The sequence below is a fragment of the Salvelinus namaycush genome, chromosome 8 (genome assembly GCF_016432855.1).
Source record: "Salvelinus namaycush isolate Seneca chromosome 8, SaNama_1.0, whole genome shotgun sequence".
NCBI classification, from domain to species: Eukaryota; Metazoa; Chordata; class Actinopteri; order Salmoniformes; family Salmonidae; genus Salvelinus; species Salvelinus namaycush.
Window position 1 is genome coordinate 47569957 of NC_052314.1, and position 19184 is coordinate 47589140.

The 19184-nt window shown below is 40.4% G+C and overlaps 1 protein-coding gene across 5 annotated transcripts in view; it reads left to right on the top strand.

Annotated features, from left to right (window-relative positions):
* Positions 1 to 19184, top strand: part of LOC120052758 (coiled-coil domain-containing protein 149-like) — a 35148-nt gene that overhangs the window by 14001 nt on the left and 1963 nt on the right. For 4 of the 5 annotated variants that reach the window (XM_038999854.1, XM_038999858.1, XM_038999856.1 and 1 more), the window contains 9 exons: positions 1045 to 1152; positions 1363 to 1479; positions 3783 to 3955; positions 4108 to 4180; positions 4585 to 4669; positions 16606 to 16753; positions 16987 to 17063; positions 17403 to 17438; positions 18640 to 18930. In XM_038999854.1, coding sequence (XP_038855782.1) covers positions 1045 to 1152; positions 1363 to 1479; positions 3783 to 3955; positions 4108 to 4180; positions 4585 to 4669; positions 16606 to 16753; positions 16987 to 17063; positions 17403 to 17438; positions 18640 to 18930 — 1108 coding nt within the window. The remainder of the gene's footprint in view (positions 1 to 1044; positions 1153 to 1362; positions 1480 to 3782; positions 3956 to 4107; positions 4181 to 4584; positions 4670 to 16605; positions 16754 to 16986; positions 17064 to 17402; positions 17439 to 18639; positions 18931 to 19184) is intronic. The other variant, XM_038999857.1, reaches the window with a different exon arrangement.

Below are 19184 nucleotides of genomic sequence, written 5' to 3' on the forward strand. Positions count from 1 at the left end.
AGGAAGAAGACGCATTCTGTCTCTTAGAGATAACGTACTTTGGTGCGAAAAGTGCAAATCAATCCCAGAACAACAGCAAAGGACCTTGTGAAGATGCTGGAGGAAACCGGTACAAAAGTACCGACATAAATTGAAAGGCTGCTCAGCAAGGAAGAAGCCACTGCTCCAAAACCGCCATAAATCCAGACTACGGTTTGCAACTGCACATGGGGACATTTTGGGCTTTTTGGAGAAATGTCCTCTGGTCTGATGAAACAAAAATAGAACTGTTTGGCCATAATGCCCATCATTATGTTTGGAGGAAAAAGGGGGATGCTTGCAAGCCGAAGAACACCATCCCAACCGTGAAGCACGGTGGTGGCAGCATCATGTTGTGGGGGTGCTTTGCTGCAGGAGGGACTGGTGCACTTCACAAAATAGATACATCATGTGGTAGGAAAATTGTGGCTATATTGAAGCAACATCTCAAGACATCAGTCACGAAGTTAAAGCTTGGTCGCAAATGGGTCTTCCAAATGGACAATGACACCAAGCATGCTTCCAAAGTCGTGGCAAAATGGCTTAAGGACAGCAAAGTCAAAGTATTGGAGTGGCCATCACAAAGCCCTGACTTCAATCCCATAGACAATTTGTGGGCAGAACTGAAAAAGCGTGTTTGAGCAAGGAGGCCTACAAACCTGACTCAGTTACACCAGCTCTGTCAGGAGGAGTGGGCCAAAATTCACCCAACTTATTGTGGGAAGCTTGTGGAAGGCTACCTGAAACGTTTTACTCAAGTTAAACAATTTAAAGGCAATGCTACCAAATACTAATTGAGTGTATGTAAACGTCTGACCCACTGGGAATGGGATGAAAGAAATTAAAGCTGAAAGAAATCATTCTCTACTATTATTCTGACATTTCACATTCTTAGGATCACCACTTTATTTTTACTGACCTAAGACAGGATTAAATGTCAGGAATTGTTTAAAACTGAGTTTAAATGTATTTGGCTAAGGTGTATGTAAACTTCCGACTTCAACTGTACATGTCATTCACTCTCAGTTGAATTTGGCCCAGCTGTTGAGAGACTCCAGAGAAAGGAGTAAGCAGCTGTCTGAAGAGGTGAAGGAGCTGAGTCAACGACTGGCTGAGGCCCAGGGGGATAACAAGGTATGATGTCCTTAAGGGATGGGGTCAATTCTATTTCAATTCAGGAAGTAAACTGAAATTCAAATTTTCATCATTTAAAAAAAAATTCAGTTTACTTCCTGACAGTGCAGCAATGGTTTACGCACATTTGAAATCAAACAGTGGAGTTACTGTCGGTTGCATTCCAAATTGAAATGGAATTGACTCTGTCCTCCCCCTACCCTCCCACAGCTCCTGCGTATGACCATAGCCAGACAGAGGTTGGGGGATGAAGAGGTGGGGGCAAGGCACTTCCAGGCCTATGAGCGGGAGGACCTGGTCCAGCAGTTGGAGACGGCACGAGAGCAGGTGAGGAATGGAAAGGTTGTGCCATAATTTGTGTAACTGTTGGTATCTGAACCCCGGTCTCCCACTCAGGAAACCACCTTCAACATTAGACCAAGAGGAAATTCCAGGGCAGGGCTACCTCATTGCAAAAGTGTGAGTCTGATTCACCTCTGCTACATTTGGTTGAGTGGTAATGCGACTAATTGCATTGGAGCACATGTCACTCTAGAGATCAGGGTTAAATTCCCCGGTCTGGCACTTCTGAACTGTTTCCACCCTCATCTGTCTCTCCTTTTTACTGTCTTAAATACATTTTAAAATTCTGAGCAAGACTGCATTCTCCTTTTTTTTTTTTTATATATAAATCAAAGTTGTAGAATAAGTTGTCCTGCAAAGAGGGTATGGTGGTGGGTTAAAAGAAGGCAAGCAAGTGTGAGGAACATACATTGGGTGATTTTGGAAACCACACCAATGGCAGAATGAAGTTGTACAGATGGTTTTAATATTTTCATATAGCAAGATAAGAGATCAATTGTCACAATACCATATTCCCAACCAACCATAATTCAGCCTATGTTGCCCACTCATTACGCAAGGCGGTGTTGGACGTTTGCCACAGTCACAATCTGTAATATTATAGGTATTTAGTGGGGCAAAAAAGTATTTAGTCAGCCACCAATTGTGTAAGTTCTCCCCCTTAAAAAGATGAAAGAGGCCTGTAATTTTCATCATAGGTACACTTCAACTATGACAGACAAAATGAGGGAAAAAAATCCAGAAAATCACATTGTAGGATTTTTAATGAATTTATTTGCAAATTATGGTGGAAAATAAGTATTTGGTCAATAACAAAAGTTTATCTCAATACTTTGTTATATACCCTTTGTTGGCAATGACAGAGGTCAAACGTTTTCTGTAAGTCTTCACAAGGTTTTCACACACTGTTGCTGGTATTTTGGCCCATTCCTCCATGCAGATCTCCTCTAGAGCAGTGATGTTTTGGGGCTGTTGCTGGGCAACACGGACTTTCAACTCCCTCCAAAGATTTTCTATGGGGTTGAGATCTGGAGACTGGCTAGGCCACTCCAGGACCTTGAAATGCTTCTTACGAAGCCACTCCTTCGTTACCCGGGCGGTGTGTTTGGGATCATTGTCATGCTGAAAGACCCAGCCACGTTTCATCTTCAATGCCCTTGCTGATGGAAGGAGGTTTTCACTCAATCTCACGATACATGGCCCCATTCATTCTGTCCTTTACACGGATCAGTCGTCCTGGTCCCTTTGCAGAAAAACAGCCCCAAAGCATGATGTTTCCACCCCCATGCTTCACAGTAGGTATGGTGTTCTTTGGATGCAACTCGGCATTCTTTGTCCTCCAAACACGACGAGTTGAGTTTTTACCAAAAAGTTATATTTTGGTTTCATCTGACCATATGACATTCTCCCAATCTTCTTCTGGATCATCCAAATGCTCTCTAGCAAACTTCAGACGGGCCTGGACATGTACTGGCTTAAGCAGGGGGACACGTCTGGCACTACAGGATTTGAGTCCCTGGCGGCGTAGTGTGTTACTGATGGTAGGCTTTGTTACTTTGGTCCCAGCTCTCTGCAGGTCATTCACTAGGTCCCCCCGTGTGGTTCTGGGATTTTTGCTCACCGTTCTTGTGATCATTTTGACCCCACGGGGTGAGATTTTGCATGGAGCCCCAGATCGAGGGAGATTATCAGTGGTTTTGTATGTCTTCCATTTCCTAATAATTGCTCCCACAGTTGATTTCTTCAAACCAAGATGCTTACCTATTGCAGATTCAATCTTCCCAGCCTGGTGCAGGTCTACAATTTTGTTTCTGGTGTCCTTTGACAGCTCTTTGGTCTTGGCCATAGTGGAGTTTGGAGTGTGACTGTTTGAGGTTGTGGACAGGTGTCTTTTATACTGATAACAAGTTCAAACAGGTGCCATTAATACAGGTAACGAGTGGAGGACAGAGGAGCCTCTTAAAGAAGAAGTTACAGGTCTGTGAGAGCCAGAAATCTTGCTTGTTTGTAGGTGACCAAATACTTATTTTCCACCATAATTTGCAAATAAATTCATTAAAAATCCTACAATGTGATTTTCTGGATTTCTTTTTCTCATTTTGTCTGTCATAGTTGAAGTGTACCTATGATGAAAATTACAGGCCTCATCTTTTTAAGTGGGAGAACTTGCACAATTGGTGGCTGACTAAATACTTTTTTGCCCCACTGTATAAGGCATCTCTTACAATGTTTGAAATGCCATAAAAAGTTTGAAATCGTACATGTTGTGTTTTTTTTGTTTGTCCTAGAATGAGGAGCTGGAGCACAGTGTGAAATCTCTGACTGACGAGCTGCAGGATGTGAGGGCAGAGCGTAACGTGTTCCAGGAAAAGGCCCAGCGGCTGAACCACGAGGTGAACCACATCTTGGGGGGACACGAGTGTCGGATTCTAGACGTAGATGCACTCTGCATGGAGAACAGGTGTGTTTGTGTGTGGGAGAACATAATGTATGTAATATCTGTAATGCCTTACTGAATGCAATAAGGATGTTCATGAACAACTTGCTTCACAATGTATGACTTTGGTCATTTGTTTTAGAATACTTTTTAAATAAACTGATGTTTTCTTTAAGATATTTACACGAGAGGTTCAAACAACTGCAGGAGGAGGTCACCATGCTCAAAATGAATGTCATGAAGTACAAGGTATTGTAAGCAACATATAAACAAGCCTTTAATGTTGTCTGAATAGTACTAATAATACTATAGAATAGAACAATCCTTAGAGATGATCACAAGTAATAACTACTCAAGGCCTTATTTAGTCAGAGCTGGTAACTGGGTTTCTGGGCTCATGTTCTAATGTCAATTAATGTCATCTTTAGGGACAGTTTTGTTGCCAAGATGGCACCCATAACAATTGTAGATCTCAAACCAAGTTTGACAAACTGTATGATATTCTGTATGGTTTTTTTATTTGGTAATATTCTGTATGGTTTTTTCCCCCCCACAGTTTGTATGGTTCACAACCCTCTACTACTACACATGCTCAATCATGTTAGTGAACAGGGGTATACAATATATCATATGAATATTTTACTGGTTTTCAGAGTGCTCTGGAGAGCAGGAAGAACTCCAAGACTTATGGCAAAGCTAACAGCAGTGCACTCACCGGGGTGCTCTCTGCCAAACAAGGTACTGCACAAACTGTTCCCCCACTCATCTTCTTTCTGTTAGTATTTTATTCATAATGCAAATCAATCATTGTACTCTATCTTGAAAATGTACACACTTCCAGACTTGGAATTGGAAAACACATTTTTGGGGGATTGTATTAACAGTGGACTAATGAACAAAATAATAAACATTTTATTTGTATGTAGTTTTTTAAAATTCATAGTAGACCTATTGAGACCTAGTTCTCTTTTTCAAATGTGACCTGCAAACACAAATATACACACATACAGTACCAGTCAAAAGTTTGGACACCTACTCATTCAAGGGTTTTTCTTTATTTTTTACTATTTTCTACATTGTAGTATAATAGTGAATGCATCAAAACTATGAAATAACAAATGGAATCATGTAGTAACTGAAAGTGTTAAACAAATAAAAATATATTGTATATTTGAGATTCTTCAAAGTAGCCACCCTTTGCCTTGATGACAGCTTTGCACACTCTTGGCATTCTCTAAACCAGCTTCGCCTGGAATGTTTTTCCAACAGCCTTGAAGGAGTTGCCACATGCTGAGCACTTGTTGGCTGCTTTTCCTTCACTCTGTGGGCCAACTCATCCCAAACCATCTCAATTCGGTTGAGGTCCGTTGATTGTGGAGGCCAGGTCATCTGATGCAGCACTCCATCACTCTCCTTCTTGGTCAAATAGCCCTTACAGAGCCTGGAGGTGTGTTGGGTCATTGTCCTGTTGAAAAACAAAATATAGTCCTACTAAGCGCAAACCAGGTGGGATGGCGTATCGCTGCAGAATCCTGTGGTTGCCATGCTTGTTAAGTGTGCCTTGAATTCTAAATAAATCAGACTGTGTCACCAGCAAGGACCCCCAGCAATTTGACCATGAAGGCCTGGTTCACGCAGTCTCCTCTGAACAGTTGATGTTGAAATGTGTCTGTTACTTGAACTTTGAAGCATTTATTTGGGCTGCAATTTCTGAGGCTGTTAATTCTAATGAACTTATCCTCTGCAGCAGAGGTAACTCTGGGTCTTCCTTACCTTTTGTGGTCCTCATGGGAGCCGGTTTCATCATAGCGCTTGATGGTTTTTGCGACTGCACTTGAAGAAACTTTCAAAGTTCTTGAAATTTTCCAGATTGACTGAGCTGTTCTTGCTATAATATGGATTTGGTCTTCTACCAAATAGGGCTATCTTCTGTATACCACCCCTACCTTGTCACAACAGAACTGATTGGCTCAAACGCATTAAGAAGAAAATAAATTCTACAAATTAACTTTTAACAAGGTCCACCTGTTAATTGAAATGCATTCCAGGTGACTACCTCATGAAGCTGGTTAAGAGAATGCCACGAGTGTGCAAAGCTGTCATCAAGGCAAAGGGTGGCTACTTTTGAAGAATCTCAAATATAAAATATATTTTGATTTAACACTTTTTTGTTTACTTGATTCCATATGTGTTATTTCATAGTTTTGATGTCTTCACTATTCTACAATATAGAAAATTAATTGTAAAAATAAAGAATGAGTAGATGTCCAAACTTTTGACTGGTACTATACATTACATTAAAATACAAAAACACACTCATGGGAAGCATCACAAGTAAACATCACAAATCACCCAGAAAAAGTTACATTCCTCCACAAATAATTCCCCAATCAATACTCTAAACTTCACGAACAGAACCTTAAGATGAAATATATTTAGAATTTTGTTACAGCAATACACTGCATTAAAACTAAAAGCAGATTTACCTAGCTTGGTGGAGACCCTAGGAACCTAGAGTTAACCAATCCTGTGAACGGGTTAGGCAACTCAGGTGTCTATATACTTGAAACGCAAAGTGAGATAAGATGGAGGTTTTTGAAGTATCCCATTTAAGAGTAGTAGCAGCTGCGCTTTGATAAATATACTATTCTGCACTTTGATAAATATCAAAATATAAACTTAACATTTTAAGTGTTGGTTTCATGAGCTGAAATAAAAGATCCCAGACATTTTCCATACGCACAAAAACCTATTTCTCTCAAATGTTGTGCACAAATTTGTTTACATCTGTGTTCGCGAGCATTTCTTCTTTGCCAAGATAATCCATCCACTTGACAGGTGTGGCATATCAAGACGCTGATTAAACAGCGTGATCATTAAACAGGTGCATCTTGTGCTGTGGATAATAAAAGGCCAGTCTAAAATGTGCAGTTTGTCACAACACAATGCTACAGATGTCTTGAGCTTTGAGGGAGCATGCAATTGGCATGCTGACTGCAGGAATGTCCACCAGATCTGTTGCCAGAGAATTACATTTCTCTACCATAAGCTACCTCCAATGTTGTTTTAGAGAATCTGGCAGTACGTCCAATTGGCCTCAACCACAGACCAGTATCCACACCAGCCCAGGATTTCCACAGCTGGCTTCTTCACCTGCGGGATAGTCTGAGAACAGCTGATGAAACTGTGGGTTTGCACAACTGAAGAATTTCTGCACAAACTGTCACAAACCATCTCAGGGAAGCTCATCTGCGTGCTCATCGTCCTCATTAGGGTCTTGACCTGACTGCAGTTTTATGTCGTTACCGACTTCAATGGGCAAATGCTCCCCTTCACTGGCACGCTGGAGAGTGTGCTCTTCATGGATGAATCCCGGTTTCAACTGACCCTGGCAGATGGCATTGTGTGGGTGAGCGGTTTGCTGACATAAACATTGCGAACAGAGTGCCCCATGGTGGCGGTAGGGTTATGGTATGGGCAGGCATAAGCTACGTACAACAACCACAATTGCATTTTATTGATGGCAATTTGAATGCACAGATACCGTGACGAGATCCTGAGGCCCATTGTCGTGCCATTCATCCGCTGCCATCACCTCATGTTTCAGCATGATGATGCTCTCCCCCGTGTAGCAAGGAACTGTACACATTTCCTGGAAGTTGAAAATATCTGTCCTTCCATGGCCTGCATACTCACCAGATATGTCACCCATTGAGCATGTTTGAGCATGCTCTGGATCGACATGTTCCAGTTTCCACCAATATCCAGCGATATCCACTTTTCACAGCCATTGAAGAGGAGTGGGTCAACATTCCAAAAGCCACAATCAAAAGCCTGATCAACTCTGATGGAGATGTGTTGCGCTGCATGAGGCAAATGGTAGCCACACAAGATACTGACTGTTTTTTGTGATCCACGCACCTAAGGTATCTGTGACCAATAGATGCATGCCTGTCTTCCCAGTCATGTGAAATCCATAGATTAGGGCCTAATAATTTATTTAAATTTTCTGTAATTCAGTAAAATCTTTGTAGTTGAGTTAATATTCAGTGTAATATCACCATAATCAAGAACAGATAAAAAGGTTGACTGAATAATCTGCTTAATGAGCTCATCGATATGTTAAAAAAAGAAACGTAAAATCCATATCAATCCAAGTGCCTAAGTACTTACAGTTGAAGTCGGAAGTTTACATACACTTAGGTTGAAGTCATTCACTCTTTTCAACCAATCCACAAATTTCTTGTTAACAAACTATAGTTTTGGCAAGACGGTTAGGACATCTATTTTGTGCATGACACAAGTAATTTTTCCAACAATTGTTTACAGACAGATAATTTCACTTATAATTCACTATCACAATTCCAGTGGGTCGGAAGTTTACATACCCTAAGTTGACTGTGCCTTTTGAACAGCTTGGAAAATTCCAAAAAATTATGACATGGCTTTAGATGCTTCTGATAGGCTAATTGACATAATTTGAGTCAATTGGAGGTGTACCTGTGGATGTATTTCAAGGCGTACCTTCAAACTCAGTGCCTCTGCTTGACATCATGGGAAAATCAAAAGAAATCAGCCAAGACCTTAGAAAGAAAATGGTAGACCTCCGCAAGTCTGGTTCATCCTTGGGAGCAATTTCCAAACGCCTGAAGGTACCACATTCATCTGTACAAACAATAGTACGCAAGTATAAACACCATGGGACCACGCAGCCGTCACACCGCTCAGGAAGAAGATGCGTTCTGTCTCCTAGAGATGAATGTACTTTGGTGCGAAATGTGCAAATCAGTCCCAGAACAACAGCAAAGGACCTTGTGAAGATGCTGGAGGAAACGGGTACAAAAGTATCTATATCCACAGTAAAACGAGTCATATATCGACATAACCTGAAAGGCTGCTCAGCAAGGAAGAAGCCACTGCTCCAAAACCGCCATAAAAAAGCCAGATTGCGGTTTGCAACTGCACATGGGGACAAAGATTGTACTTTTTTAGGAAATGTCCTCTGGTCTGATGAAACAAGAATAGAACTGTTTGGCCATAATGACCATCGTTATGTTTGGAGGAAAAAGGGGGATGCTTGCAAGCCAAAGAACACCATCCCAACTGTGAAGCACAGGGGTGGCAGAATCATGTTGTGGGGGTGCTTTTCTGCAGGAGGGACTGGTGCACTTCAAAATAGATGGCATCATGAAGATGGATAATTATGTGGATATATTGAAGCAGCATCTCAAGACATCAGTCAGGAACTTAAAGCTTGGTCGCAAATGGGTCTTCCAAATGGACAATGACACTTCCAAAGTTGTGGCAAAATGGCTTAAGGACAACAAAGTCAAGGTATTGGAGTGGCCATCACAAAGCCCTGACCTCAATCCCATAGAAAATGTGTGGGCAGAACTGAAAAGTGTGTGCGAGCAAAGAGGCCTACAAACCTGACTCAGTTACACCAGCTCTGTCAGGAGGAATGGGCCAAAATTCACCCAACTTATTGTGAGAAGCTTGTGGAAGGCTACCTGAAATGTTTGACCCAAGTGAAACAATTTAAAGGCAATGCTACCAAATACTAATTGAGTGTATGTAAACTTCTGACCCACTGGGAATGTGATGGAAGAAATAAAAGCTGAAATAGAGAGGGATTTACTATTATTATGACATTTCACATTCTTAAAATAAAGTGGCGGTCCTAACTGACCTAAAACACATTTTTACTAGGAATCAAATGTCAGGAATTGTGAATAACTGAGTTTAAATGTATTTGGCTAAGGTGTATGTAAACTTCCGGCTTCAAATGTATATGCGAGAACACGTTTAATTGGAGAACCATCTGACTAAACATGTAGCTAATTTGAAACATTCTTACGAGAGTTTTTAAAAACGTGCTTAATACAGGCAAAATAAAATGCATGTTTTAAATCTGCTAGGGATTCCTGCATAGCTATAAAATCTGAATGTGGTTTTGAGATAGCCAGATCAACGGGCAATAGCATACATAATAGGATCATCTGTAAAAAGATCACGTTTTTTTTATTTTATACAGATTGACCAATGATGTTTTAAATAAATAGTGACGAACAGGTCCCAAAATCAACCCCTGTGGTACACCTTTATGCACTTCAAGAAATTCGGACTTAACCCCATCAATCACGATAGCTTGAGTTCTGTCACTAGGATAATCATAAAACCATGAACAGGTGTCAGAATTTAGGCCTATCGAGGACAACTTGCACAATGCAATAGCATGATCAACAGTATCAAAAGCTTTTGACAGGTCCACATTTCATTTTAGTGTCTAAAGTATTGAAACGATCATTAACACCAAAGGGTTGCTGTAATAGTGCCATGCCCAGGGCTTAACCCTGATTTGGCTTACATTCTAAGCTGACATATGGAATTATTTTAAGGTGGTCATACTATGAATCATCTAACTGTGTTGGTTTTAGGACCCCTTTAGGTATCAAAAGAAAATATATATTAAAAATGATAAAATATTGAATTTGGCCCAAAGAAATGCATTGAATAACACATTCATAAATTGCAAATAGACAGTCAAAAAATAAATAAGAAGAAACAAGGTTTTGAAGTGTTTGTCCTATATCTAGGAGATATAAGAAAGCTCAGGAAATGTATTTTTACACATTTAACCCCTTTTTACAAAATGACCTTCATACTTCCATTTAATATTTTTAAACCAGTACCGGTTACCTTCAGACGAGTCCCGTGAACTTGTGTCATGAGAGTCTGCCTTGTCCATAAAGTGGTCATAACAGTTTTGTAGGTCAAACTGTTCGGACGCTACAGACGTTTTCTTGAAAAGACCGATTTTTGGGATGTCTCATGCTCTGCCACCTTTCACCACAGATGCGGAAGTGCGACATCAGTTTTCCAATGCAAAAAAACATATCTCTATCTTAAGCTGACAGATTTTGATAGGGATTTTTTTTATTATGTTACTTAGAGCGTCAATCAACTCTAGGGTGTTAAATGCATCAATGGTGGCATTTTTTTCGTACGGAGGCCAATCTGGGCCTAAGCCTGTGTTCCTGGCCTTGACCCAACCATCTTTTTTATGATTGACTTCTGATAATTCCGGAGTTTATCAGGCATTCGATTTACCTTTTAACCCTTAGTTTTCTGGAGGGAGCATGATTATCCACAATAGTGTTGAAGACATCGGCAAAAAGGCTAAAAGCTAAATCAGGTTCGGGGATAGTTGAAATGCAGTCAAGGTCACTAAAATAAAGATCATGTAAAAGAAGCCTATTCACTGAAGTTTTTAAAGTTCCTCTTTGTGATGACCCGAGGCTTAGATTTTTGTATTTTCACATCACTAACGCAAACAATTGGGCAATGGTCACAAATATATTTGGCAAAAACACCAGTAGAAACATATTTCTCTGGTGTATTCGTTAGAATCAGAGTTGACTTTAAAGGATCTTTAGGGTTGGGCCGTATAGGCTTAGTCACCAGCTGTGTTAGGTTTAGATCATTACACATCGTTTAGATTGTCTGAAGCTTGCATTTCCCAATCATATTTTAGGTCACCCAACATCTTTTTCTGATTTCTTGTACATAATGACACACTTTAGCTCTTCAGATATATCCAGTGGATTTGAATCAATATTTTGTATTCAAGATGTTATATACGTCAACTTACAATCTTTTCCGTCATACCAACCTTAGAGGAAAAATAAGTAAACTGACTGAAATATTGTTTTGTTGTCTGCACGTCCCAAATATCTCTTTACATTACATTTCTATGTATTCCAATACATAGAAATGTAAAGAAATATTTGGGACATGCATTTTAAAAGCAGGTTGTCGTTTCTGTTGCCTGTATTTCATTTTTGGTAACACTTTACTTGACACCCAGAATCATAACACGTTATGACATGGTCATAACCTGTCATAATATGGTCATTTCACTGTCATAACACATATTTAGACCTGTTGTGATATATATTGTGTTATTTTATGGCTAATTATGAGACCTACCACACAAGGAAAAACATTCCATTACACCATAGTCTACTTGTCAACAGTATGTTTGTTATATACAGTGGCGATTTTAGCATGTAAATCTTTTTTTATTAATTGAATATCCAAAACATACAATATACTTGCAGTGAAGCCGCTCAACAACTAAGCCACACCAGTCATCCAACAGACTCCCATTCAGAGCGACACACACAAGCATCCAGGGTCAACGCCCTGCTCAAGGACACGTCGACAGATCTCCCACAAGGCCAAAAAAAACGGGGACGCGAACCCTCCAAGACCCCCCCCACAGTTCCCCATAGCAGTCCCTCAAACATGAGACCCCTCCCACAGTCACTCCCCCCCAAGGAAATAAAAAATAATAATAAAAAAATGTATTCCATTCCCCACGCCCCAAGAAAATTAACTCATGACAAAAAAGAAAGACGCAAGAAAACAGAAAACAACTAAGGACATCAAGGACAACTAAAATCATAACAGCAAGGCCAACTATATATGTTTGAGTGCATGTCTGACACTATTTACATGTGTATGTCTGTGTGTGTATTGGAATGAGAGTGTGTGTGTATATGCATGTGTACAAACACCTGCACGGCATCAGCCTCAGGCAAACCGGCATTAGCTGTAAAAACACTGCCCCTCAGTGTCATTCAAACTTACTTTTTATAATGTTTTTTTTTTTTACTTTGACCATCATTCAATCTCCTGCCCAGCAACTCCACTCCCACTCGTCTACAATTCCATATCTCAACCCTCAGCTTCCCTCAGCCCATTCCACCCATCTCTGCTGGCCAGCCTTTTCGGATTTCTACGCAACATATATCTTTCAACTATGCTGTGATGTTTAACATACAATTTCAATCTATCGAATCCACAGATTGCGAGTTGAAGATAAATACTTTACTAAGAGTATTAGTAATTGACTGACCCGGTCTCTCCAGATCTCATAACAGTGCTATTTCTAGGGTCAATTTTAGATAAATGTTATGCATTTCCAGCCATTTCTGAAACTGAGACCAGAAACGGGCTACCTGAGGGCAATACCAAAATAAATGGTCTTGATTCTGTATCCTCACAACAAAATCTGCAGAGCTTCAATGATTTTATGCCCCAAATATTCAACATTTTGTTGGTGGCAAGAATTCTATATAATAATTGTCACGACTTCCGCCAAAGTCGGCTCCTCTCCTTGTTCGGGCGGCATTCGGCGATCGACGTCACCGGCTTTCTAGCCATCGCCTCTCCATTTTTCATATTTCCATTTGTTTTGTCTTGTTCCATACATACCTGGTTTTCATTCCCTAATCACACTGCATGTATTTCATCCTCTGTTCCCCTCCATGTCTTTGTGTGAAATTGTATTTATGTTATGTGTGTGTTGTTACGCGCCATACTTTTTGTCTATGTTCTGTGTTTGGGCACATTTATGTACTTTTGTGCTTTCGTTGGACCGGAATAAAAAGTGCGCCTCTTCACTACACTCTGCTTTCCTGCACCTGACTTCGCCTCCAGTACACACCCTTAACAATAATTTTAGTTGAAAAGCACGAAGTCTTGAATCTTGCGTCGTTTTATATATCAACTCATACCATGGAATCGGTACATCAACAGTCTCTTCCCAACTATTTTGCAATCTGTATGGCACAGTTGTCAACATACTGGTCCTTAAATGAAACTGGTATACTTTCCTATTTATGCTATTTTTATTCCTCCGCAAGTTTTGATCCTTTATATTGGGCAGACAGACCAGTTCCCTACCTCCTCCCGCTGCCACCTGCCTCCATTTTTGGGGTAATGCTATAATCAATTGGTTGTACTCTTGGATTGAGCAGACCTTCCCGTATAATTCTGATAACTCCATGAAAGACAACTCTACCATTCCAATTTACAATATCATTTAAGAACAAAATACCCTTTTCAAACATCTTTCCCAATGATACAGGTAATTTATTAACCAGCACATTTGAGTTCAGCCATAATATTTCTTCTATCTTTTCAGGGGGATGAAATTGTAGCCAGCCTGGCAATGCTTATTTAAAGAAGAGCGATAGTTTTTTCGAAGTATAATTTTCAATTAATCGAAAATAAGACCGCAGTCTGCACAAAGGCAAAAAGGCCATTTTTAAACAATGGATGAGCTTTTCTTCGTAATCTACTTGAGAACCAGTTAGGGTTCATGTAAAACTTTTGAATAAGTGAAGCTTTTAGAAAGTTTAGTGCTTTTATATTTAATCTCAACCCACCCTATTCATTATATAGATGGCATGTAAATCTTAGTGGGGCAAAAAATAAACAAGTGGGATGCATGCCAGCAAAGCCACAACACTAGACAATACATTTAATTGCATAATGTGACAAACGGTGCCTTCAACCTGTTAGGGCCTACATAAAGCTCTCCCAACAGCAGCCCCAACATCTTACCACTGCTACACCTGGCTATCAGCGTAGCCTTGTCTGGCAGTGAAACAGTTCATTCAGCCTCATTTACTGCCTTTAAAAAAATCCTAGCTGATATGCCTGACTTGCCTAAACATGTGGTTTCTAATGACAATTGAGATGTACAAACTATGGCATAAGGGGACAACAAGCGGATAGGAGGCAATCCGTAATTTCGATTAAGACATTAATGAGCGAGCTAGGACGGACGTAGTCAATAACTATTTGTTTAGCACTTTTGAAATGAACAGCGACAGAATTCAGAACCATGGGCCATTAAAGTGTTCTCCCTGTACACCAAGTCAGAACTGTAGGATAAATAAAGGGGGCATATAAGCAGACAATGAAAGCTCTTAAAATATTTGATGACATTTCTCTGAAACAGGTTATAGGCACCAATTAAGAGGGGTAAATAGACCAAATGATTAGGGTGAGGCACATGGGCTACTAACAACTTACTACACAACAAACACTTAGTATTACTTTCTTAGCTACAGTATGCATATCTCCCTGGCATATTGCATAATTTATGCAGCAACATACAATACATTTTTGGACTTGCCTTGTTGTGCTGTGCTCACTTGAAGAGGAAGGTGGCACAGCGGTCCTTTATGGGAAAATTGTCATCAAAGCCTGCCATTCTCTGTATTTATGGTGCTTTCAAAACAACTGGGAACTCTGGGGGGGGGGGGGGGGGGGGGATAAAACGAGGTCGAATCATGATGATGTCATTGATCTTCAGGTCGTAGCTCTAGAAAGAGGCCGGATTTACAATTTCAAATTGGATGACCGTTCAAAACTTATTTTCCCAGTCGGAGCTCGTTTATTCCCAACTTTCCACTTGTCTTGAACTCACTGAAGTCAAGTTTTCATAGTTCCGAGTTAAGTTGTTTTAGCGCGGCACAAATCATGCGTCATTGACAGCATGTTGAATGTTTATCATTTTAAACTTGGAAAAGAGCCCCTTAATCCCAGATTTGGGACCACACAGCCACTGTTACTGATTCCTTCCAAACCATTGTTGAATTTGCCATTTACAACTTGTTGCGTAATGTTTATGGCTGATGAGCACCAATACGTTTTATCTATAATTTCTCTTCAATATTTCTCTTCATATGACAAGGATTAAAAAGGATTTGCCAGTAGATTGTCGACATGATTCATGATGATGACTGCTAGCTAAGATTTTGAAAGTATGATGTTGACATGATCAGTCCAATCTACTGTAGAAGCTACTGTACATAAAACGTGATTTGACGTCATTTTATCTGTGGCCAATGAACTTGAGCCTTCTTGGATGGGCACTTTTATAATGTAACTCTATGGCAGCACCCAAGGGGTTAGAGTTTTTTAGGTCTACCCTTAGACTTGGCTGTGATGTAGTGTCCCCATGAGTGACAGAACACTGCTGCAGAAGCAAAATTCAGAAGCAGGACAAGACACCCTCATTATGACTGACATAAGGGCATGTACTTGATAAGCCTATCTGGCTTATATGATTATGATGGGCATATTGCTTCTTCACAGTGTCAAAGTGTATTTTCTTAGTCCAAGTAAAGTGACACAGGATGGTAATAATGATTTATGACCGTGTCAAAGTGTATTTTCTACAAGTTATTTAAAATGTTATGGAAAAAACATGACTAAAGAATTCATTACAACAATAGAAAATGACTATAAAAAACAAATTTTCAAACAAAAGGAAACTTCTTGGCAGGAAAAAAACTAATCTGAGTAAATGTGGGTTTTGATGTGTGTAGGTGTCATAACAGCCATAAAATAACACTGTCTCAACAGGTAAATATATGGGTCATGACAATGTTATGACCATGTTACGACAAGCTGTCAGCTGTTACGACACGCTATGTCAGCTGTTATGACATGGTTAGGATCGTGTTATGACGCTGGGTGTCAAGTAAAGTGTTACCTAATTTTCCTCTAAAGCCAGTGGTGATGTAGATATCTCTGAACATTCTGTCAGTTCTCTGCACATTTCATTTTAGATAATGAATACATAATCAAAATGCTAACATCCCTCTGTATCCAGCTCACATGCTCTTGCACCATGCATTTACTTCCATACGTAATACGCATCAAAAGGCAAAGCTATCTAAGATGGAGACTCAACTTAAACCCCCCCCCCCCCCCCCAAAACATCTGCCTAGGCAAACATAATCACAGACTAAATCTAGTAGTCTTTTTTTCTGAACATCTTACCTATCTTAATGCGATTTGTGTGTGTTCAGTGCAGGAATTATTGCTTTCTGAGGACAACGGATGCAGTCTCCCCGTCACGTCTCAGTCTATCTCAGACCTCAAGTCCCTGGCCACAGCCCTACTGGAAACTATCCATGAGAAGAACCTGGTCATTCAGCACCAGCGCCAAACCAACAAGTAGGGAGCTCTTCTGCTCTGTAGAAATGTTTAAATTCCTTTCTTCTTAATCAGAATTTCTTCTGTTTTTCTAACTCTCATTTCCAATTTCCTCTAGTTACTCTGTAAGTAGCCATGTACTCACTTATTGCATTTCTACCTGCAACGTTGTGAACATCTCACCTCATTGAATACAGCCCCATGTCTGTTTGTAACTCTTCCTATGTTGTTTGTAACTCTTCCTATGTAAACAGGATTCTGGGAAACCGAGTAGGGGAGCTTGAAAAGAAACTGAAGACTCTAGAGGTGTCGGGACTATGGAGCCTCCCAGGTCTCTGCCACACACTGTTTATTTTTTTGTTCCGAGGTCATTTTTATTATTTTAGAATTTATATCATGATGCATATTGCTCGCATTTGAATGCCCCTGCTGTATACATTTGTAAATGCTGTTTGAAAGTGGCATGAGCTAATATAAATAGAGTATTATTGGCTGGTATGAGGCACCTTTAACTGGTGACTCATACTGATAGCTTTTGATCCTGTATGTGGTCACTGGCCAGTATTATTGGTACCCAGTCACTATTGTCAAACTATGAATGATTTTGATTGATGTTCCATTTCTCCCACTGTACTGAGTTTCTTCTCTCTTTTCCTTCTGCTTTCCGGAGGCCTGACTTACAATGTGTCTGTGGGATTCTCTGGAAGTATGTTTCCACTGCTTTACTTCACTAATACTGTACTATAGTGTACTACCATTTTTTTATTTTTTTTTATTTAAGTTGCTGATGACTTGCTTTATCTCCATCCTGTCCCTGAAAATATCCATGGTACACTTTTTTTGCTATATTTATACTGAGCAATCCCCACTGCATGTATGTTTTGAGATTATTCTGTTTTTTACGGAGAAGAAAATACACTAATGCAACAAAACCATACTTATAAAACGTTTGAGTCACCGCAGAAATCCTGACCGGCCTTCAAAATAATAAGGCCGGTCAGGCAGAGAAAGTCATAATGCTGTCCCTGTGTTTCTTGTCTACAGTGTGAACCCAAAAATAAACCGAACTATATTTTTCTGAACATTCTTTCTTTCTCACTGGATGGGAAGAATGTCCTTTGCACTGATCCATGTAAACCCAGACTCGACTGAAGAGAGGTAGCCTGGTCCCAGATCTGTTTGAGCTGCATAGTCAACTCCTACTCCTATGGTCATTTCTGCATTGGTGTGCTACACAGCACAAACTGATCTGGGACCAGTCCAGAAGAGAAGCCACTCTGAAGCCAGACTCTATATTTACCCTGTCCCTTCTACAGTATTATGTATCCAAAAATAAGGGATGCTCTGCCCAGTCACACTGCCCAGTCACACTTGTCAAAATAATCTATTAAGTGCATGCCAGTTCTTTGTATTGTAAATTCATTATAAGTAAAGATCTTGGCTTTTATGTGCAGGGTAGGTTGGGAGTATAATGTTTTTGTCAATACAGTTGTCGACGTGATCTAGTAGAAATATGGCGCAGTGGTCTAAGGCACTGCATCGCAGTGCTAGTGACCGGGAGACCTGTGAGACGGCGCACAATTGGCTCAGCGTCGTCCGGGTTAGGGGAGGGTTTGGCCGGCCGGGATGTCCTTGTGCCATTGACTCATGTGCACGCTGACATGGTCGCCAGGAGTACAGTGTTTCCTCCGACACATTGGTGCGGCTGGCTTCCGGGTTAAGCAAGCAGTGTGTCAAGAAGCAGTGCAGCTTGGCGAGGTCGTGCTTCGGAGGACGCATGGCTCTCGACATTCGCCTCTCCTGTACTAGAGTTTTAGCAATGTGACAAGACTAACTACCAATTGGATATCACAAAAAAGGGGTCAAGAAATAGTGCTTGTAATATTATTTGGCTTGTTTTGTGATAGGAGGGAGAGATGCCATCATCCTGAATGAAACTCTGCAGCCTATCTCCACTGTGACAAGCTCTGAGGAGAAGGAAGTACCCCCTACTGAGCACGAAGTACCCCCTACTGAGCACGAAGTATCCCCTACTGAGCACGAAGTATCCCCTACTGAGCACGAAGTACCCCCTACTGAGCACGAAGTACCCCCTACTGAGCACGAAGTACCCCCTACTGAGCACGAAGTACCCCCTACTGAGCACGAAGTACCCCCTACTGAGCACGAAGTACCTTCCACTGTGCAGTCTACCACAGGTAAATAAGAATATTCTACGTTCTATGTAATTCTGTGGGGCTAACTGTATAAATAGCAATTTTATGAAATATTTTACATTCCAATTCTCATGCATTCTATAGAGTAATGTATCTTTCACTGGCTCTTATGTACTATATCGTTAATTTGTATTACAGCAGATGACTACACCATTCTCATTGCTGCCAATTTGGTTTTGGGTGTTGAAATCAATGTTACTAATGCTGCTACATTTCAATTATACCATAACATTCTC